The sequence below is a fragment of the Monodon monoceros genome, unplaced genomic scaffold (assembly GCF_005190385.1).
Source record: "Monodon monoceros isolate NGI ecotype Baffin Bay Population unplaced genomic scaffold, NGI_Narwhal_1 Super_Scaffold_4, whole genome shotgun sequence".
Taxonomy (NCBI): domain Eukaryota; kingdom Metazoa; phylum Chordata; class Mammalia; order Artiodactyla; family Monodontidae; genus Monodon; species Monodon monoceros.
Window position 1 is genome coordinate 81,301,572 of NW_021703781.1, and position 23,095 is coordinate 81,324,666.

The 23,095-nt window shown below is 55.9% G+C and overlaps 1 protein-coding gene across 1 annotated transcript in view; it reads right to left on the reverse strand.

Annotated features, from left to right (window-relative positions):
* Positions 1-23,095, reverse strand: part of STK32C (serine/threonine kinase 32C) — a gene marked incomplete at its 5' end in the record, with an annotated part of 86,129 nt that overhangs the window by 14,978 nt on the left and 48,056 nt on the right. The window contains 3 exons of the mRNA XM_029244828.1: positions 78-88; positions 249-400; positions 22,070-22,125. Coding sequence (XP_029100661.1) covers positions 78-88; positions 249-400; positions 22,070-22,125 — 219 coding nt within the window. The remainder of the gene's footprint in view (positions 1-77; positions 89-248; positions 401-22,069; positions 22,126-23,095) is intronic.

Consider the following 23,095-nt stretch of genomic DNA (forward strand, 5'->3'; position numbering starts at 1 on the left):
TGTGTGGACACCTAGTCCGGGCTTCCTGCAGGCCAGGAAGCCCTGCGTTAGTGCCATGTGTGTGTATGTGTGGACACCTCCCAGGGCACTGGGAGGCGAGGGGGGAGAGAGGGGAGGCGGAGGGGGAGGGTGCCCAGGGCAGGACAAGGCTCCACCCCGCCAGCTCCTGGGAGGCTAGGCGGGGAGAGAGGGGAGGGGAGGGGGAGGGTGCCCGGGGCAGGAGAAGGGCTCCACCCCCGCCAGCTCACCACAGGTTCACCAGGAAGACGTGCTCGATCTCCTGCAGGATCTCCAGCTCCCGGAACACGTTGCGGACCTCGCCCCTCTCAATGCACTGATGCTTGTTCATGTACTTCATCGCGTACATCTTCTCCGTGTCCCGCTTCTGCACGATGCACACCTGGGGGCAGAAAGCACGTCAGCACCGCTGCCGGGACGCGTACCGCGGCCGTAACAACACTGAAATGACTGGATTTCACGTCCTTGGCGGGAATAAGTCTCCTGTGCAGACTGAAGCTGGGGGGACCCGGCCTGAGAGCACAGATGCCAGGGGCGGCTAGGCCTGCGTGGTGCCCGCGCCCCTCACGGGCCGAGACCTGGGCTCCCCCTTCTCAGGGCTTGGGGCAGTGGCTGGTTCGGAGGGTTGATGGGGCATGAACGAGAGGACCCCCCGCTTGGTGCCCTGCACCCAGGGAGCCCAGAAGCAAGAGCACAGGCCACCGTCCCCATCACAACAGGGACGCTCCCAGATAGTGGGGCACTTGCACAGCTCAAATCCCAACCCTCTGAGCAGCGAGCTGCAGTGTCAGTAAGCAGTGCCGACACTGCCAACACGGGGCTAACTGCTTGCAGGCAGACCAGGATGTAGAGGGGGGTGAGAAGCACAGAGTAAGGAGAAACTCGGCCTGGGCTCCCTCGTGGCCAAGGAGCATCAGTCAGAAGCCAGACAAAGGAAACCAGGGCCGAAGAACAAAATACTGGGCTGCAGAACCAGTGCCACGCCCCCCATTCAAGTGGAGACACCATCCCCCCAAGACAGATAACCCCAAGCCATTTCCCACAGACTTCAGTCTCCAGATCTTCAAGGAGTGACAGCCAGAGACCTGGAGGAAGTGGAAAATTCTGGAGCTCCAGATGGGTGGGGGACTGTCCCAGATGCCTCACCCAAAGGCAGGTGGCCTGGCACTGACCAGACATCTCAACGGGCACCAGATCTTGGGCCAAACCTGCTGGATCCAACCCTTTGGTGAAACCCACGTCCCTCACGCAGGAACGCATCTTAGAAACACAGTGACTTTTCCAAAGATGTTCTTCACAGGTGAACAAACCGTATAACACACTTTCAAACCACCTTAACATCCAACATCCTTATGGACACGGGCAAGTAAGAGCAATGAAATATCACACAGCCACTGGAATAATATTTATAAATACTTTTAATGACGTGTGACAAAAAACGCCAAGGGAAAAGGTCAAGCTACATTATTTAATGCAAACAGCGTAGAGATGACACACCCATATAGGCAGAAGCCAGACCTGCTCGGGCAAACAGAGCAGCCCCGCTGGGGCTGGGGGCAGGGCACGCCGAGCCCCTCCCTGGCTTTCGTTCCTGCAGCGTCATCGTGGCGCCATCTGGTGGCAGACGCCCGAGGCCCAGGCGCACCCACGTGGTGAGACAGCCAGAGTCCTGCACACCCACGTCTACCCGCTACAGTGACCCTCACAGGCACAGCTGCGGTTTTGAGGTGACTCCACGCTCACCCCCGCGCTGCCCACAGGCCGTGTCAGGAGCCCCAAGAGACAGAGCTCACAGGTGACGCCCACGGGCACAGAGGGGGCATCTTTCATGGCTGAGCTCTGCACACCCCGAGCCCACACTGCCCCACCTCGAACCCAGGGGCACAAACCCCACCAGGGGCTACGACGGCCACCCAGACGCCCACGAAGCCCTGCCTGAAGCTGCGTCACCTGGGCCGACGCCCCAGGAAGACCCCACCCCGGGGACTGGAGGGGTGGGGCTGGGGCGCTGGCCTGAGACCCACATCGCTTCAGGCCTCCAACGCCCACCTGGTCTCGAAGCTGTGAAACCACGCGGCCCCGCCGGCGGCAGGGCGCGTGCAGAAGGGAGCCCCGGACTGTGGGTGGGCAAGGGCAGCTCTGATGTCGCCCCAGCTTCTCTCCCCGGCCAGAGGGCCCTGCCTCACGGGCCTGTCCCTCCCCTCAGGCCTGTCCACTCCGACTGGCTGGCCGGTGGCCTCTGAACTTGGCTGACCCTCCGTTTCTCCATCTGGCTCGCGAGCTTGTGAGGGGTCAGTGAGGGCGGTGGGTAAGAGGCTTCTGCCAACTGGTCGTGGTCAAGGGCAAGTCCGGGCCTTGTGTGCATGAGTCCACCCAGGGCCGTGTTCCCTGCTGTGACCAGCTGAACGATGGCCCCCACGGGTGTCCACATCCTCGTCCCCAGACTTCGTGGGCATATGACATCACCTGCAAAAAGGACGCTGCAGGTATGGTTAAGCTGGTGATGTCGAGGCAGGAGGCGGTCCTGGCAGGTGCAGGCAGCCCTAATCGTAATCACAGGGTCCTCGCGGGGGCGGCGGGGGCAGAGCAGAGACAGAAGAGGGTCTTACTCGGCTCTGGCCCCACAACGGAACGCCACAGGCTGCGCAACTCAAACAACAGGTGTTTCTCTCATGTATTCCGTGGAGGCTGGACGTCCAAGGTCAGGGTGCTTCCTGGCTCGCAGGTCACCGTGTCCTCGCGTGGCCTCGCACAGTGACATCGCGTAGAGAGTGAGCCAGCTCTGGCCTCTTGTTCTTACAAGGACTCCATTCCCATCATGGGGCCCCCTCCCTCACGACCTCATCCAACCATCACAAACACCATCACCCTGGGGGCTGGGCTGCAACGTGGATCTGGGGATCCAGGCCACGCAGAAGGAAACGTGACATCTGAAGGGGCTGCAGCTCTGGGAGGAGGGCTGAGGCAAAGGACGGACTCTCCCCTCCAGCCTCCAAGGGAGCACGGCCCTGCAGGCCCCTTGATCCTAGCCCAGTTAGACTGAGGCCAGGGCTCTGGCCTTCAGAACCATGAGAATAAATGTGTGCTGTCTTAAGCCACCCAGTGTGTGGTCACTCATTACAGCAACCCCAGGAAACAAATGTAGCCACTCAGCCCTCCAGGTGCCCTGAGGGACCCGGACGAGGGCTGGTGTCACTGCCATGGAACACTGCTTTCCAAGCTGCCAGGGCTGCTCTGGGCCGTAACAGGCAACTGTCACTGAGCACGCCAGGCCCTGTTGGACAGAGACTGGCCAGGAGAGAAGCCAGGGCAGGTGGCCACACTGCAAGGCCCCTAAAGGCCACGCATTTTAGGACAGTGAGCCTTTCTGAATCTTTCCTCTCATTTCAGCAAAACGGCCCCCAGGTTGCCCTGGGATGGCCAGAGCACTCTCCCCAGCTGGCTGCCCTGGGCGTTGGGGACGCACTCCCAGAACCTTCCAAGCTGCCCGGGGACAGCACGGGCTTGGCTTAATGTACTTTCGTGCGTCTCCATGTGCCCGGTCCTGGCCGGAGAATGTCACCCAGAAATGCAGACTGACGAAGGGGAGCCAGAGACCCGGTCCTGGGCGGCTACGTAACTATGTTTGGTAAAGTGCAATTACACCAGTTAAAAGCCTGTCACATCTGCTCTCCAAATGCCTTCTCAGGACTTCTGAGCCTGTGGCAGGGTTGGGGTGAGGCACTAGACTTCTCCTCCACCGCCCCCCAGCCAAAGATCCAAGGGGCCGAGAAGGAAGCGGCCGGCAGGGCCCCAGAGGGGCAGGTGGGCTGCCCCACAGGGGCTCCTGGCCGAGGTCACGGGAGAAGAACCCCAGAGCTTCTGCACATGCCGTGGGGCACATTCCGTGGCTGTCAGCCTGGCTGAGTCCCTTGGGAGCTCTGAAGGCCAGTGCCTGCCCCTGGGGCTGCCCCCAAGCTCCTCACGATTCCATCACTCAGCAGGAAGAACAGCCCTACCTACCTCAGCCGCAGGGAAAGGCCCTCGAGCCCTTTTAAGTGTGAAACTTCAGCCTCCTTCCCACCCTTGGCCTGGAGCTGGGAGACCGGGCTGATGGGTGCTACCTTTGTAGGCTGCCAATCTGGGCAAGAAAATGGGCTGTTATGCAGACATGGGCCAGAAACACAAGTAAAATTCTGCCACTGCTGAGATGCAAGGCCAATGGCTCCCTCCCAGAGAGCCCTAACGTAGAAACACCACGTCCCAGAATAACATTAGCTCCAGCTCCAGCTGCCAGCCGGCTTCTGATCACACAGACCAGCCAGTGCAACGCCACTCGCTCTAGTGGACGCTGCCCCAGGGAGGAGAGCGTCAGCTTCCCGCGGGCTGTGGTGCAGCCAGGCAGCACCTTCATCACCAAGAGGAACTCAAGGCACCACCACCGAGCCACCTGGCCCGATTTTCCAGATGCAGTGAAATTCCGGAAATGGAAATCCCCAATGTGCCCACCAGGTGGCCTGACGGCAGAAGGGTGGGCCATCCGTGGTCTGAGGTTTCTGGATCCAGAGGAAGCTGTTAGAGCTGGTCTTGGCCTCAGCATCACCCGGCCCTGCCTGGTGGGGGGAAACCTGGGCCCGACAGGACAGGAAGGGCCTGTGTGCTGAGGACCACACCGGCCCAAAAAGGGCGGGAGCCCGCTGCAGCTGCGTGGGGCTGCCATGCAGGAAGGACAGAAAGAAGCCCAGAAAGGGTGCTGCCGACGTCAGTGAAGATGGCCTCAGGACAGTGATTTTTTTCTGAACTTTCTGCATTTCCTAGATCACTTCTTTTTTTTTAAGATTTATTTATTTACTTAACTTTATTTACTTTTTGGCTGTGTTGGGTCTTCGTTGCTGCGCACAGGCTTTCTCTAGTTATGGTGAGCGGGGGCTGCTCTTCGTTGCAGTGCGCAGGCTTCTCATTGTGGTGGCTTCTCTTGTTGCACAGGCTCTAGGCACACGGGCTTCATTAGTTGTGGCGCACAGGCTCAGTAGTTGTGCCGCATGGGCTTAGTTGCTCCATGGCATGTGGGATCTTCCCAGACCAGGGCTCAAACCCGTGTCCCCTGCATTGGCAGGCAGATTCTTAACCACTGCGCCACCAGGGAAGTCCCTTCTAGATCACTTTTTTTTTTTTTTTTCTGCGGTACGCGGGCCTCTCACTGTTGTGGCCTCTCCCGTTGCGGAGCACGGGCTCCGGACACACAGGCTCAGTGGCCATGGCTCACGGGCCCAGCCGCTCCGCAGCATGTGGGATCCTCCTGGACCGGGGCACGAACCCGCATCCCCTGCATCGGCAGGCGGACTCCCAACCACTGTGCCACCAGGGAAGCCCTAGATCACTTTTAACATTATTGTTTTGAAAGCCAGTCGAAATTTTCAAAATGAAAATAAGCGAGGGGGTCCTGGGAGAGCTGACAAGAGCTGCGGGATCGCTGGCCAGAGCCCCTTGCGGGCGGTAGAGATTCCTCCTGGCTCTTCCCTTCCGAATGCAGGCTGGCGGGAGGGAGACACTTGTGAGAGCTGGTCTGCGAACGTGACTCTGGGGGGCGTGGTGTTGGGAGTCCGTGGGTCATCCATGGACATACAGTGCCCAGGAGTGGTCACTGCCGTCCTGTGTCTTGCGTGTCACTTGTCATTCAGAGCCATACGGACCTTTGCCAGCTCCCCCCAGACGGCCTTGTCTGTGCTGCGACATCTCCGCGTAGCCTGTCCAGCAGCACAGCTCAGAGGGTGCTCAGTTCAGGAGAGGCCGAGTTGTTTTTGACCACCTGTGACACGGCGGGCTTTGCTCTTCTGGGCTGACCTTGGGAGAAGCTCTGGATCTTGGTGAGGGCTGCACCTTCTCTGTCCTCTTCCGGGACGCCTCTGTGTCCGTGGTTAAGTCACAAAAGGCTGATTGGTTTTAAGCCATGAAAAGGCTCATTGGTTTATAGTCACATTAAAATAGGTAGCCATTTAAAGACTTAACTTTTATTTACCAAAGATTATCCCAGATCACATGAACTTGAACAACATTTGGATTAGTTTCTGTATTTCTGAGAGTTTTAGAGATACTTAATTTATATAAAGGCTTATCTGTCTAGTCCTAGGACTAGACATGACATTCTGTGTCTTCTTTTTCATTTAATCTTCCCATAGGATGAACAAAGAGTGTATTCATAAAAAAGAGGTCATAAAAGGTTTTTCTTTACCTTTTGAGTAATCTGCCTAGAAAACAAAGATTCTGGGTCTTAACCAAACAATTTCCTGGGCTTCGTGTTGCCTTTATCACATCTTTGATTACTTGGAAAAATGGACTCTTCTCAATATCAAAAGAACTAAATTTTCTTTTTCCTCAAGTATATGACTTCCTATATTTGCCTTTAAAATCTTTGTCACTTCAGAAACTAACACAACATGGTAAAGCAATCATACTCCAATAAGGATGAAAAAAAAAAAATCTTTGTCACTTAGGTTCAATGGCTGAATATTGTTTCACAGTGACCTGCAATCTTATTCAATCGTGTTTTCAACTTTTTGACATTTTTTACAAACTTCCCAAAATCAAATTCAAAATAAAGTCATTTCGACCTTGAACTAAGTTTGGGATTTTCAAGAGGGCCCCTGGAGAATCTCAAAAGATTTATTATCTTACCTTATAAAAATAGAGATATTAAACTAATTAGGCATATTTGATATGTTAAATTACACGGGAAATATTGTCAAATTAAAACTGGTGATAAATCTTCTCTATATTTGTATGGGTATATGTTACTTACGTATAAGTGTTTCCAAAGTTATACAAAATGGTTAGAAACTTCTCAGTGTCCTCGCTCTCTATATAATCAGTCATAATTCCAATTATTATCTTAAAATACTATATGACACAGAAATAACCAAATTTCCATGTCAGCTGCATCATTTTTGCAATAAACTCATCAGATCTTTGACCATGGCTATTTCTCAACTTTAGTCATTTACACATAGTTACTGTTTTACTCTGATGCTTTCCTGAAAGCTTTTACAGTGAACTTCAGACAAAAGTGCTTCATCTTTAAAAAGTTCACGGAAAGAACTCTGACAAGGACCCTGGAATACAGGTTTCTGGTAACTAAAACCACACCACTGAACCAGATGAGCCTTTCTAAAATCTAGTGGAAAAACTGATGGGTTCATAAAACTACTAATCCAAGATCAAGGAAAACAAGAATTAATTACATGGGACTAAATGAACTCATGAAGATGGTTATTATTTTTATGACTTTTTGCTTGAAGCACTGTTGGTTTTTTAACGTTCTGTTTTCCAGGCTTAAGAAATTATTTTTCTCTTTCTCTTTAAGCAATCTGGAAAAGTATACCTTTGTAAAGAGAACTGAGGCATTTATCTTTTCCCTGATCCCTCCAGAATTCAGAAACTCTTATAAAATGTCCTGTTTCATGACACTATAGTTATTTACATATAGGGTCAATAGAATATGTTCTCCTTGTAACAGGATTTAATTTAAAACATTGGTTATGTTACCAGACTTCCACTAGAATGTCGTATTTTAAAACGATGTACATGGGATCAAGTGGTTCTAGGTATTTTCACCATAAGAATCTTTGCTGCAAGCAGAGAAAACTGATTGGCCATAATACGATTTTGCCATAAAAGATAAAATAATAAAAATAAAACAAAGAGAGACATTTAAAAAGACTTAATGAAACATGAAAATTAATAGCAAAAATTTTTAAGGATTTTATTGTAAAAAATAAAAATGCAAGAAAGATTTGAAGACATTTAACGTGTGTGTAGATTCATGATTATAGCTGTATTTGGGTATAGCTTAGAAAAAGCAATGAAACTTCCTTTCTTAAAAGTCGACCGACCATTAAGGATTCAAGATTTAATGTTGGATGTAAATTCTTGACGATATAAAAAAATCTGCTTTCTCTCTGGATTTCCCTGGAAGTAAAATGAACAGACAAGGGATGCTGCTGTTTTGTATCAATATATGGAATGTACATAACTAGTAGGACATATCTGGGCTACACGGAAACGTTCTATCACATGCTCAGCCCTTGTATTTCTCCAAATCATCTCCGCCAGATTCTGTGCCAAATACCAAAATTCGGTCTACATCACGTTCTCCACCATCAAACAGCAAAAAGGTTTCACCACTTTCAAGAAATGTATTCTCATCAGGAATCACGTAATCATTTCTTTCTAGGGAACAGGAGGAGGCTGGGTCTCCTTTCTCTGCCAACTTCCAACACTGCATATGATACATTTGGGAAAGATGGCGTGAGACACTGTATCTAAATTAGCTACAGGATTGATAATTAATGCTCTCCAAGACTGTTGTGAATTACTAGCCACCTCTTTGACATTTGCCGTAGTTTGGGAAACTTTTGGCTTTGACGGGTGGGAGGGATGGCTGTGCCCACGAAGAATTTGCCGACTGACATGTTATTTTCAAGTGTAGTTTGCAATCTGGCTTTTACGGCATTGAAACCCAACTGTCAAACCAAACTGTCAACCAGTTATTTTATCTTTTACAGCCAATTAGATGTGCAGGGAGACTGCTTGGGACAAAGACGTTTACAGCGAAAATACCTGACACTCGAATCAGGTTTGACCACAGACTAAGGTCGACCCTATGGAGCAAAGCTTGTAAAGCCCGGGAGGTTGTGGCCTAGTGCCTGGTTTACGGGGCTCATGTCCTCACAAGTGAGTAAAAGTCACTTCTTAGCAGGTCCAGGGATCTCAGGACGTTCTGGGGACATCGAGAAGAGAGGAGTGCACCCAAAGTCATGGGTACTGAAGGTACAGTCTGGTGACAAGTTGCTGGCTTGGCTTCTTAGCCTCGAGAGGCTTTTAAAAGTCTAATCTGGAATTCCTTATAAAAGTTCCAGCAAAGCAGACTTAAAAGACCTACATGTTCAATCTACTCTTGCTGCACTGATATCAATAATCAGGCCAAGTTTAATGAAACCAGACTGATTTTGCAAACAAACTAATCTTCCATTATCTCTATTAAGAATGGGGGGGCCTCCCTGGTGGCCCAGTGGTTGAGAGTCCGCCTGCCGATGCAGGGGACACGGGTTCGTGCCCCAGTCCGGGAAGATCCCACATGCCGTGGAGCATCTGGGCCCATGAGCCATGGCCACTGAGCCTGCACGTCCGGAGCCGGTGCTCCGCAACGGGAGAGGCCACAGCAGTGAGAGGCCCGCATACCGCAAAAAATTAGTAATAATAAAATAATAAATAAATAAATGAATGGGGGTGATTGTAGGGACAGAACTCTGTTTCAGTAACGGTACAGCACACCCTGTGGGGTGTCCAACGGCCACGTCTCTTTGTCAGCAATTAACATTTCCAATTTCTCTCCTACCCTTCTGACCTGGAATCACGAGAAATGAAAACTTCCCCTACAAGCTGAAGCTTGACGACTTAGTACAAACTTCAGAGAAATCACACAGGTTACACGTGGACCATCCCCTGGTGCTGGCTGGGGGCTGCTCAGAGCTCACCCGACGCCATGGCCACGTCCCAACTGCAGCCCAGGAAAAGCAGCGGAACTGCCACCAGCTGCCCTTGTCCCCCCCCCCCATTCCAGGGAGGCACAGAGACCTCCCTCCTGGAAGTGCCCCCGGCTGACCACCCTCTGGACTCAGGCCCGGCTGGACAGTTGGCTTTTCCTTTGTTTCCACAGAAGTACCTCCCATTAAATGCTGATTGCTTAGACCACGCAAAGGCCTCACTTCGGCGCGAAGGCCCTCCAACGCCGCCTCCTAAAATGAGACACGACTGCTTAACTAAACTGACCTGTTCTCAGGACTGAGAAACTGGTTCACTGAGACATGGAGCAGTTCACAGCTGTGACTCTTCCCGACGGGGGGTGTTGGGGGGAATCAGGGCGGTGGGACACGCCCTGAAAGGTGCACTCTGGCCACGATTACCTCCAGCCAACGACCCTCACAGAGCAGCAGGGCAATGGGCACCTGCACCCCCCTTTCCCTCTGCAACCAGAGAATCACCCCATGTGGACGATCTTATCCTCAGGATGTGAAGTCCAGGCCGAGAGAATTCTGTGCAAGCAGGCCTTGCTGAAGCATTTTTTCTCCTCCTTCGGCCTCCCACGGACTCTAGTTACCTTTCCAAGTCGCCGCTTTGTCCGACCCACAGCACAGAAACATTCAGGTTTTGCCTCCTCTGGGTCTTCATTTCCTTACGAGGGCTCCAGCGTCATGCAAAACTTATGTTAAACAACGTGTATGCTTTTGAATGTGAACTTACATTAACTGTGTACGCTTTTCTACCGTTCCTCTGCCTTACGTCACTTTAATTCTCAGGTCCGGCTACAAACCCTAGGGGAGGAGAGGGGAAATCCGGCCTCCCCTCCAGCCCCAGGGGGGGCCAGCCCGCGGCCACTTCCATTCCAGACCATGGAAGAACACATCTCTGTTGTCTGAGGCCGCCCAGTTGTGGTGCTTTGTCACGGCCGTGAGAACATCCTGCATCCTGCCAGTGTCTGTGACCAGGCCTGCGGGCACTGGCCCGCCCGGCTCCCACTGGCCTCCCCCAGGCACCCTCCCACCTCCAGGCGGCCCCAGTCCAGCCCACACCCTGAGCTCCTTGACCACCCTGTCCCACCCAGGCCAGGGGGCGCCAGCGCGGCCCCAGCGGCCCAGGCCGGCCCCCGGAGGCCCACGGCCGCCGGGCACATTCACATTTGTTAGAGCCGGTGCTGGGCTTCCCCTTAGAGTCAGTGGCATCCGAACGCTCTCTGGAGGGGCAGCCGAAAAGGGCTTTAGGGCCCCAGCGGCCCAGCTGGAAGAGGCCGAGTGGGCCCGGCCCCTGCGGGCTCCGCAGAGCCCCCAACGGGAGAGGCTCCAATCAGAGGCTGTTTAAAGAGCTGGGGTTTGGTGCAGAGGGACCCTGGCCGCAGCTCACACAGAGCAGCGAAGGGCCAGAAAGCCTCTGGCATTTTATGAGCAGCTCCAAGGTTGAGAGCATCGGTCCCATGAAACCATTTCCTCAAATGGGACTGGTCTCGGCTTCTGAGCTGCGTCCTCCCATAATCGACTTAAGACAGACAAAGAAGAAATGGAATTAGGTCTAAGCATGAAAAGGAATAAAGTCTGTAGATCCCAGGGCACCAGGGCAGCCACTGGCCTGACATGCCACTGGCCGCAGCGGTGCCTCCAAGGCCTGGAATAGTTGGTGACAAATGGCGGGGTAATTTTCATTTTAATTGAACGCTGTTTACACGTTTGGCAGATTTTTTTTCCTGGAGCTGACAAGTTGGTCACATAATTCATAGGGAAAGACAATCAAGTAAAAATAGCCAAGAAGAAAACTTTAAAAGAACAGCAAGACAGGGACGTGAGCCCTAATCAGGTGTCAGAGCGCGTTATATACACCTTCCGTGATAACGTGCGGTCCTGCAGCGGAACAGGCAGGCAGGCCAAGGGGCAGGAGGGAAAATCCAGAAATAGACCCAACGGCATAAGGATACTTAGTACATAACAAAGGATACTTAGTACGTAACAAAGGTGGCGTCTCAGAGTTATGGACAAAATAGACTTCTTATGAAAAAATGGCGTTGGGATAACCGAACAGCTACATAAAGAAAAGATGTAATGTGATCCATTCGTGACACTTTACAAGCCAGAATAAATTCCAAACGCATAACCGGTTTAACGTGATTAGGGAAACACAGACATGCTGAAGGAAACAGGATGGGGTCCTCTATAGCTAGAAGGGGGGACGCATCCCTGTGGCCCCAAACCTGAAAGGAAGAAGACCGACAAACACAACTACACACAAGGAAAAACCCACAGAAACAAAGTTGAAAGACAAATAATAAACTGGGAAAATATTTGCAACTCATTTCAAAATAAAAGGTTAATATCACTAATATAATGAGGCTTTAAAAATAAAAAAGACCATCAGCCCAAAAGGAAAAGGGGCAAAGGATGTGAAAATGGTCTTTGAACATTTTAAAAAGATGCTCAACCTTGCCTGTCATAAGAAATGTGAGATGCCATTTCTCGCCTGTCGGGCTGGTGGAGGCCCAGCCCTGGCAGCAGCCCTGGGCAGGGGCCCAGGGGCGCGCGAGCCCCACGGACGGCTGGTGTGTCTGGCAGCATCACACGTGCATCCATCCTGCATCCCACGCAGCCCACTTCTAGGAACCAAATGGAAGACGCGCTGGGTCATGCGTGAGGCATGATACCCGCGGCCCCGCCTGTGGTCGCAAAGCTAGGAAGCAGCCTAACACTCACCAGGAACACATGTGGTCGCAGGACAACGGGCCCCTACATGCCCATGTCCCAACCCCTGGACGCTGCGAACGTGCCACCTCATGTGGCTGAGGGGACCCTGCCGATGGGGGTATGTGAAGGAGGGTGAGATGTAGGGGTTGCTCTGCATGATCCAGGTGGGCCCAGAGTAACCACCGGGCCCTTTGAAGGGACAGAGGAGGTGGCAGGGGGGAGGTCAGAGAAGAGGTGACAAAGGAGCGGAGCTCTCAGGAAGGCAGGGCCACAAGCCCAGGAACGTGGCACCTCTGGAAGCTGGAAAAGGCGGGACACGGGTGCTCCCCCGAACCTGCAGGAGGGCCCCGCCCTGCCCCACTGCAACTCCAGCCCAGGGCTGACCAGTCTCAGACTTCTGACTCCAGGACTGTCAGGTGGCGCGTTCGTGTTGCTGCAGCCATGGGAGCTCGTCAGCATGCCCACCCCGTGGGGGGTTGTGCAGCTGCAAAGGGCAGGGATTGGGGTGGTTCTGAACGAAGAGCATGCCTTCCAGAAACACCGTCAAGTCAAAAGCAAAGTGTAGAGAGCGTGTGAAGAGCAGGCGACCGGGCACCTAAGAAGCAGGCCATGCGGATATAGTGAAAAGAAACCAATGGAAACAGAAACCAAGCTTTTCCAAAAGGGATATTCAGGGAGGGAGGGAGACGCAGAGGGAGGAGATATGGGGATATATGTATGTGTATAGCTGATTCACTTTGTTATAAAGCAGAAACTAACACACCATCGTAAAGCAATTATACTCCAATAAACATGTTAAAAAAAAAAAGGGATATTTGTAGGAGGAAGGCAGAAACAGGACAGAAGGAACAGCAGTGGAGGCTACACTTTGTCTTACAGATTTTAACCTGACATCATGCAAGTATCTTACATAATCATTAAATTTAACATAAAAGGTAATCTCTAAAAAATGAGAGCAAAGTAAAAACATAACGTTAATTGCACACACAGGCCTCCGCCCCCCTGGGGTCTCAGGCAGGCTGACCTGGGCCTTTGGTACCAAGGGGACAGGTTGTCAGCTCAGTCCAGGAAACGTTCTCCAGACCCGGTGGCTGCATCTGAGCCTCGGCGGAGAAGACCCTATCCCAACCGAGGGCATCACCCTCACCCCCGTCTCACAATCACAGCTAGAGAAAACAATAGAAACCCTAACAAAACCGAGCAACGTAGAAAATTATCCAAATTGAGCATAAAAGAAGTCAAAATCCTGAATAGGTCAATAAACAGAGATCTAAACAGAAACTAAAGCTCTACTATTAAAATACCACAAGGCACCATATGATCAAGCAATTCCACCGCTGGGTATGCACCCAGGAGAATTAAAAGCAGGGACCCAAACAGGTGTTTGTACACCCGGGTTCACAGCGGCCTGATTCACACTCACCTAAAGATGGAAGGAATCCAATCCGTCAGTGGATGAGCAGAGAAGCAAAATGTGCCCATCCACGTAATAGAGTGCTATTCGGCCTCTAAAAGAAGGAGATTCTGACATAGGCTACAACATGGATGTACCTTGAGGACATCAAGCTAAATGAGTTAAGCCAGTGACAATGTGGGATTCCACTTATATACGATACATAGATTAGCCGGATTCATAGAGATAGAAAAGTAGATTTGAGGTTACCAGGGGCTCAGGGAGGGGGTAGGGAGTTAGTGTTTAATGGGGACAGAGTTTCTGTTTGGGACAATGAGAAAGTTCCCGAGGTGATGATGGCTGTACACCAGTGTGAATGTACCTAATGCCACTGAATTGTATGCTTAAAAGTGGTAAATTTTATGTTATGTGTATTTTACTCTAACTTTTTTAAAAAAGTTAATATCAAGCCAACGTATGTCCCAACTAATGGAGTCAAGAAACACCATTGCTCGAAGGTCTGGGGGCGAGGCTCTCTGACAATGGGGACAAATCCATGACATCTGCTTGGGCTGCAGCCATGGACTGGCCCTGCCCTGAGTGGGCAGTGGGTAGGGGCGGGCAGAGGGGGCGGGCGGCAGGCCGGCTTGCCTTCAACGATGCTGCCCACGGCCCCCCGAGACCACCTGTGTGGTCGCAGTCGAGGGTGTGATGGGAACACGGAGGCTGGGCCGAACGTCCGGGGCACAGCACGCAGGCACAGGCTTCTGAGATCCAGAGCCCAGATCGGCGCCTGGACATCTCAGGAGAAGGGGCTTCGAGCCTGGTCAGGGAACTGGACGGTGATGGCAAGGGCCAGAGCACAGCCCTCGCCGCCAGTATAAACACCAGGATCACAGGGCCGAGGACGGGCTGCAGGCAAAGCTGTCTCCAGCAGCCCCGGTGGTGGCTGTGGACAGCCAGGTTCGAGTCCCAGAACCCGACACCTCCACACTCTCGGCCACAGATGCCCTTTCCTCACGGTGTTTCCACCATAAGGGATGCACGGAACCCCAGGCAGCTCCTCCTGGGTTAACTCAGCAAGATGTCACAGCAGCGCTCGGGAGGGCTGATCATTTGCCACCCGCCGAGGTGTTGCCATAGCAATCGCAAGCAAAGGCTTCTCACTCAGATGGCAGCAGGGGGAGGCTGGGCAAGGTGGCGTCACTGGGGTGCCCTGAGAACAGGGTCCGGGAAAAGAAGCAAGGCCGAGGGCCCCCAGGACGGTACTTGTCCTCCCTGCAACCACTCTCTTGCTCTCCCACCCACCCCATCCTCCAGGTCCACCCGAGAGTCCGGGCGGCAGGAGACTCCTCGGATGGCTGGGATCATCTTACTTCTTTCCCCACAAACTGGAGAAACACAAAGCCATGGGCCTGGGCTCTGGCCACTTCATCCCCTGAGGTTGGTGCCTTCCTTCCCTCCCCAAATAATCACCCAACCAGCCCTCCTTCTGCAGGAGCAAGGGGCCAGGGATGAGCATCTCACCCCCAGGTTGGGCCCAGGTGACCAGAAAAGGGTCCCTGGGCCTCACAGCTGGAGAATAGCCCCCATCCCTGCCCTATTTCACAGTGAGTGTCCTGACTCGGAACCCACGGCCTCCTGACAGGCCTGGGCTGGGGGAGGGCAGAGGGTGGCCAGGCCCTCCTACCCCAACATTGACTGCGGCAGGCACCCCAGAAGCAGCCCCTCTGTCAGTTCCAGCCCAGCCTTTGTGCAGATGCAGAGAGAGGAAAAAGGGGCACTGTGGGGTGTGGGGTATGCAGAGCAGTGGGTGAGAGGAGGCCTGGCCAGCGAGGGCAGGACCCCACCCAGAGTCGAGAAAAGGCCCCGGGAGCCAGAGGGGCTGGAATGCAAGACGGAGCCCTGGACGCCCCCGCTCATACGCCAAGTCCCGCCCACTGTGCAGAGCTCCGCATCCAGGGCCAGGGCCTCTGGGACTCGCCAAGGGATGCCCCGCCCCCGCTCCCAGGAGCCAGCCTTTCCTCCTGCACGGCTGTGGCCATCAGATGCCTCGACACTCACTTCCTGATGCTGCCCGGTCTGGCTGGCTGCCCACTGTTAGGGGGCTCTGCAGACCCCAGTCGAGAGTGGAGACCCACCTCTGCCCCACGGACAGCATCATGGGAGCACATTTAGCCCCAAACGCCCCTGGTTAAGGCAGGAGGGGGCCTCACTATTCCTGGCAGGGATGAGCCACAAGCCGGCAAAGCCAGGCCACCACCCTCCGCCCACACCCGGGACCACCCACCTCCTCTGCAGCTGAGGGCAGGCAGAGGGCAATGGGGGTGGAGGGGGGTGCAGCGGGCCGGGGCACAGAAGCCACCGTTCCCAGTAAACTGGAAATAAAGCTGGAAAATAAAACATATTCACAGTAACATAGAAGATAATACATAACAGCTGAACATAAAACAACTATAAGGACTAAAAGAACCATAAGAACAATATATACTAAACACGACAAAATGTGAAGGATCCCCAGGGGGGAAGATAACAACTTTCCTCCCATTTAATCTTAAAATGCAATTCCTACTCAAATTTCAATGAGTTTATTTTTGATCTTGACGAAATTTATTTGAAAGCTCAATTGGAAAAATAAATGCACGAGAGCAGCTGACATTTTGGAGGATCATGGGCCGGGCGGCTGTTACGCTCTGAGGCTTTTGGGGGTTAGAACGAAACGGAGTCCCTGAGTCAGGGCAGAGGCCACAGAGAGCCAAGGACAGGCAGCAGTTCCCCCTGAGGACAGACAGACGGACGGATGGACAGAGCAGCTGAGCTCGCCAACTGAAAAATGTTAAATTCCAGAAGGAGTGAAGTTCTTTCCCAAAACAGAATATTTTCTTTGTTCTGAGTGTAAAAGTAGTAACGATCGTTGTAAACAAAGGCCAGTGTGAGACAATGCCCCAGGTGGATGTGGGCAGACGCGATGGCCTCCCGAGAACTCAGGGAGGATGCACGGGGCCTGGGGGCCAGAGGAGGAGGGAGGCCAGGCTGGCAGGAAAGGAAGGAGGGAGGGGGAAGAGATGGGGAGGGTGGGCGGGCAGCGATGAAGCACAGGTGTCATCAGAGCAGCTCCTGGGCAAGTTCCATCTGGAGAGACGGGACATTTGATTCTTACCTCTAGCCCACCGCCCCACCGCCGGGAAAAAGGTGGGGAAGCCACAGGCGTTCCCTCTAAAAGTAGAAACACACCTTCCGTGTCCTCAGGTAACCAGAGCCCTAGGGAGAGTCCAGGCTTTCGGGAGGAGCGGTGTGGCCAGAGAAGGGCCAAGTGACACTGCCCACTTACACAGCAGGCCGGGGCCCAGCCCCAGGGGTCAGCGTGGTCCCGGAAGTTGCCGCCACCCTGTGCACACGTGCGAGCCCCCTCAACAGAGCCTGTCCCAGAGGGGCCCCGGGGGCTGCGCCCCTGCGCTGGGCCGCAAACACCACTGATCGGGAGGGTCAGGGGCTCAGAGCAAACGCCCGTCGACAGGTCCTGCAGCAATCCTGTGACAGCGCAGCGTGGAGCTGGAATTCAATTTCCTGTGCAGATCAGACCTGGCCGGCAGTGCTGGCGGGGAGGCCCCACTGCGCGCGCGCACACACACACGCGCACACACGCGCACACACACGGGGGGGGGTGGATGGTGGCGTCTGAGGGCTAGGCCATCACCAACACCCACAAAATATAGGCCGATTTTCTCCAAGTCTTAATTATTCCACCGAAACGATCTGCCTTGGAATAAATTGCAGCCACGTCGTCCACGGATGGAACTTCGGGAGACCCCAGCTGAGGCGGGGGCTCATGCCCATCACACCTGAAAAGCACCCTCATTCCCAGGAGCCGCTGAGTACAGGCCCCCGGCTGGGCAGCTGGAGGCCGGGGGAGCCTGAAGGACTGCCTGGGACCCTCCAGTTGCTTTGACGGCCCCAGACAAGGAGGCAGAGCCTTGCTCCCCAGGCCCCCTCCCCAGCAGGGGCCCCATAAGTCCCGGGCGCCAGGGACCCGTGGCCAGGCACGTGGAGGGCAGGGCAGCCCCGAGCCGAGGGGCCCAGAGGGCAGCCACACGCCAGGCTCACCTGGGCCGCAGCCGGGGAGACGGGTACCCAGGAGGGGGACGCACACCCCAGGGTGGCCCCAGGAAAGGTCAAAGCAAGGGTGCCACAGCTCACAGGTTGGGCCCCAGGGCAGGCAGTGAGGCCACAGCTGGAGGAGTCAAGGGCGGGGAGGTGGCCCTGCCCTCTGCCCAGGGGTGCCCGTTGCCCGTGCACAGTCCCCACGTGGCCCCAGGGAAGCCCAGGACTCTGCTCCAGGCCCCGCTGGGCACTCACTGCGTGCCGAGGGGCCGCTGAGCTCCATGAGAGCTGTGTCCGTGTCAGCTCAGGGCCCAGGGCTGGGGGCTTCTCAGAGCCAAGGATTGAAGGGAAGCAGAGGCTGTGAACGGGGCGGGGTAGGGCCTCAACCCCGGCGGACCCACAGCTGGCAGGAGGGGGCAGGGGCGTGTGTGGGAGAAAGAAACTTGAGGGCGGCCTGTGTGGATGTAACGATGCAGGGCAGCCCTGCCTCACCCTGAGGGTGGGCTCCTCTCAAGGAAGTTTCTAGGGTGCCAAGGAGGGCCTGCCTCGGGGTGGGGCAGGAGACACCCCAGCACAAGATGCTTATGAGGGCCCCCCGACCACAGGACCCTTCAGTCCTGCGGCTGGAGCCGCCCTGGTGTTCATGAACTGAGCAGAGACTAAGCCATGAGCAATTCCAGAGGAACAGGCCTCTGGGAGTTTGGTTCTTAATGAGCCAGACCCAGAACCTGGGGCAGAGGCAGGCAGGACCCCACAGGCCAGCCCCAGCGGGTAGGCGGGCTGTGCGCTGGAGGCGGCAGAGGTGGCGGTCTGGGACCTATAGCTTGGTCCACAGGGCTGGTGCCCCCAACACTGACCCAGGAGCTGGTCTGAGGTTCCCCAGGGCAGCCTCGGGCCTGGGGCAGGGAGGGAAGTAGAGAAGGGGGCAGGGAGCGGGGTCGGAGCTGGGGAGGAAGGGAAAGGGGAGGAGGAGAGGCTGGCTGGGAAGGGCCCCCAAAGGCAAAGGTCTGAGCCCGGAGCCCCACCCGCCGGGCTCCCCACTCCACGCACCCCTGTGAATGAACCCTGGCTTCGACCCCCGCCAGCCGCTGCTTCTGCTGGGAAAAGACTCAGCTATGCCAGCAAATGCTCTGTGCAGGCAGGGGCAGCGAGGTCAAAGTAGGGACTGCCCAGCTCACAGGGACTGCAGCGCCCCGGGGCCCCTGCCCACCTTCTGCTTGTAACGGATCGCTGTGGATCCCTATAGCCCGTGCCCCGACTACAGTGAGTGGGGCAGGGCAGGAGCACGTGGTCACACCCGCCAATCAGAGGGCTGCCCCGGGCCATCTCAGGCCAGGGCGGGAGGACAGCAGCCCTCGTCTCTCTGGCCGTGGAGCTCGGAGGTCATCCAGAGCTGAGCCGGAGAGAGAGGGCCCGGGTGGGCAGAGACCATGAGCCCTGGCAGGAGCCCAGCCCAGCTCAGCTGCCTCGGGGGCCTTCCCCACCCCTGCCCTTCCCCACCCTGGTGACATTAGCTCTTATCTGTCACCCTTTTCCGCTCTCTTGAATTAAGCGTGTGTCACCTGCAGTCTGAGATTCCGGGTACGACACACAATGCCTGGCCAAGGGCTGCCACGAGCATCACAGTGGAGGTCCACAGTCCCACTACACCTGCCCCTCCCCCAAGGAGGCCCGCCGCTGGGGGCTCACATCTGCACAGACACGGCCGTGGGAAGCCTCGCAGCTGCCAGCGCCGTGTGGGCACGGGCACGGGGGCGGCGGGAAGTGTCCTGTCAGCAGTATCACTCCGGCCCGGCCTCTGCTCTGAGGATGGTCCCAGCCTCCTCGCGGGGTCAGCTGGCCATGACGTCCCCAAAGGCTGGCGGACAGAGCCCAGTCCACCCTCAGGCTAGTGGGGGCTGTGTTCTCCCCACTCATGGCTGCTGGGCCGGACCACCACCGGCTTTCACTCTGCCTTGGAGAACAAAGCTCTCTTCGCTGGGATACGATTTCTCCAAGAACTGGGAACTTGGGAGGGGCTGGGGGGTGTTAGCTGGGTGCAGGATTTCATTTCACAGGTTGGAGATGGCGGGGTGACGGCTGCACGACAGTGGGGATGTTCTTAATGCCACTGAGCTGTGCAGTTAAACATGGTTCAGATGGTACCTTCCACGTGCTGTGTAATTTACCACCATAAAAAACTGGAAACAAAACCAAACAACATCCAGTCTTGTGTCCAAGGCCCACATGCAGCAAACCTGGATAATCCATCTCCGGGAGCTACTGCCCTGAAGGGTGGAGCCACCTTGCTGGGGGCAGACGGGTCACATCACACACACCGGCCACTGTGCCTCCGTGCCTGGGGGCGGGGGGCCGCTGAACATTCACACCCGCTTGGCCGAGATGGGTTCCCCAGCAGTTTGTAAAGCCGGTCTTCACTGGGCGTCCGGGCGTGGCTGAGCCAGCGCACACCCTCTGAAATAAGGCCACGTGTAAACGGGTGCGCATGCGGGTGTGCACGTGGCCCCGCCGTGCACGCACTCTCTCTCCTCATGGGGTCACCACCAAGCCACCGAGAGCAGCGGAAGGACCAGAGCCCACATTCCAGACACATAACCGCACCTGGCACCGGCAACCGCGGCCCAGAGACCCCTGGAGGCCTAACTAGGGAGCAGGAAGCAGCCCTCCAATTACACCATAACCTGCGTCTGAAGATAAAACCCTGGCAGTACCCCACACTTCCTCCTGTCACCCCACTCTGAAGAGCCCCATTCCTGGGACTCTGTGGCCAGCTGGATTTTCAGAGCCGAGAACGGTCAGAGGAGCCAGAATCCTGGGGTCCTGCAGACACTGCGGGGCGGGCGGGCTGCCCAGCTATGCACCTGAAGGGAGGACAAGCCCCTCGCAGGGGTGCAGGGGGCCCAGCCTGGGGGGCGATGGGGGTAGGGACAGGGCAATGCGCCGCCCACCCCAGTCAGTCTTCGCCCCAAGAGCTTCCCTCCCCGGCCCATGTTCCAGTCATCTGTACGACACCCGTGTCTCCCTGTATAAGCCATCCCTTACCCAAACCCAGTCTCGGCTGGTGTCCTCCCCCCCCGGGGGGGGGCACCTTCCCCTAAGCCCCACCCTGCCTGCCCCCCTCGCCTCCCACACACCGGTGCTGCCATGGGAGAAGCCAGGTGGCGGAGACTGTCTCAGGCGCCACCAACGTCTGACAAGCTCACCAACCAAGGACCTCATCTTTGCATCGACCATCTTTGCACAATGAACAAAAGGCCCAGGTCCATCAGTCACCTCCTGACTCCGAGAGACGTTCAAAATGCTCTCTCCCTAATGCATACAGCATTTCAGTGGATTTGTGCAAAGGGGCTAATTTGCTCTGGCTATAATTACCCCAGGCCTGGTAACCTAAGGCAGCACTCGCTGTGATACAATGAGATGGAGACGATTAACAGCATTCAAATACCCTGGTAGTCTGCTCTGGAAGCACAGCGATCCCTTTAAAAGGCTTACAGGGCTTACAGAGACGGCGTCCAGACAGCTGTGTGGGGCGTAGGGGCACAAAGGCCTCATCTGCCAAGCCCTCTGAGCTGAAAAGAAACTGTCCATTCAGAAGTGATTCACTACAACAGGCCTGGCAAGGCAGAGTCCCGGGAGCTAATTTTAACCTTTGCAGAGCGCTCCTTAAGCCTCTTTGAGTTATAATTACCCTCCATCTCTAGGCAGGACAAGGCGACAACCAGGAAGTCAGATCTGGCCAAGAGAAACCGAAGCAAAGTGGAGAATGGGCTCCGGGGGTCTCTCTGGAGAAGTGCAGCGTGGCCACCCACCCTGGGTCCTGCCCCTGCCTGACCTGGAGGAACGGGCACAGGTGAAGCCTGGCCTCTGGGCTCCAGCTGCAGCAATGGTGTCCGAGCGTCACTGTGGCTCCAGACACCAGGCATCAGCTAAACCAGGAGCAGCTTCTATGTAAAACGCTTCCCTCTCAGACCTCGAGCCGGCTCTGTCCCTAAGGAAAACCGTTCTGCTGCAACATGGGCCTTGGTATGGAGAGTGGGGGCGTCAGGGTCTCGGCCCTGGAAGAGCCCGGGGGCCGCGCCATCTGCACCCTCAGGTCCTGGCCGAGCTACTAGACCCCCAAAGACCTGGGCTAAGAACCCCTAGCAGCGGTGAGCCCGGCCGGCAGTCCACCCCGCGGCCCCAGCATCACGGGCCTGCTCGGCAGGAAGCACACCCACACCCTCCACCCACAGACCCAGCTGGGGCCGGCCTCGCTCACACCCTTGTCCAGTCTCGGCACCCTGCCGGCTGGCCTTACCTTGCCGAAGCTGCCCTTCCCAATGGCACGGAGAATCTGGAAGTGGTCCAAGTTCACTGCAGAGAGAACAGAGGGATGCCAGGTGAGGTGGCAGAAAGGCCCTGTGCCTGCCACGAGCCCCCCCGCTGGAGCAGTCCCCGAGTGCCCCTACGCTGCGGGGAGCCTCCCACACTGCAGGGCTCCCCTGCAGCCCTTCGGCAGCCCACCTCCCCCAGGGCCTGGCGCTGCAGGGCAGGCCTGAGCCGAGGCAGAGGGGGGCTCCTGGGGGCAGTGCAGCCCCTCTTGCCGGACTCACTGTGGGGTGAGGCCAGGCCACACTGCCCACAGACGGAACATGATCAGACAGGGCAGCTCAGCTCAGCCCCAGGCACGCCGCAGCCCCCCAGTGAAAGCGGCCCCCAACCCGCAAAGACCCATAAATAAGTGGCCCGCCCTCTGAGTCTCGGGGGGGCTGTGCCCCGTGGGCATCTCTGGACCAGCTTGGGGGGAGCCTGCAAGGGCCCCGGGCTGGATAATGGGGCTGTCCACAGCCTGAGCTAAACCACTCAACGCCTTATTTCTACCGACTTTCTTCACAGAATCAGACAGCGAGCCCCACCCCGGGGAAACTGCAGCTCTTCTAACTGTCACAGCCCTGCTGAAGGACGCTCCCGCCGCCATGCACCAGCCTGTCAGCGTAAAGCCCCGCGGAGGGGAGGGGGCGTGGACAGTTTTCCAGGGCTCCCACTTCTGTTTCCAACCTGACGCGCTCTCTGCACACACGCCACGGGAGTTCACGACGTCCACGCAGGTTTCCCCTCATACTGCTCAGGGGATCGGGTCTCTACCCAGGCCCGGGCCAGCCTGGCCTGTGTGCCCGCAGGTTTGTGTGCCCCCAGGTCTGTGCCCCCAGGTCTATGCCCCCAGTCTGTGCCCCCCAGGTCTCTACCCCCCAGGTCTCTGCCCCCCGGTCTGCGCCCCCCAGGTCTCTACCCCCCAGGTCTGTGCCCCCCAGGTCTCTACCCCCCAGGTCTCTGCCCCCCGGTC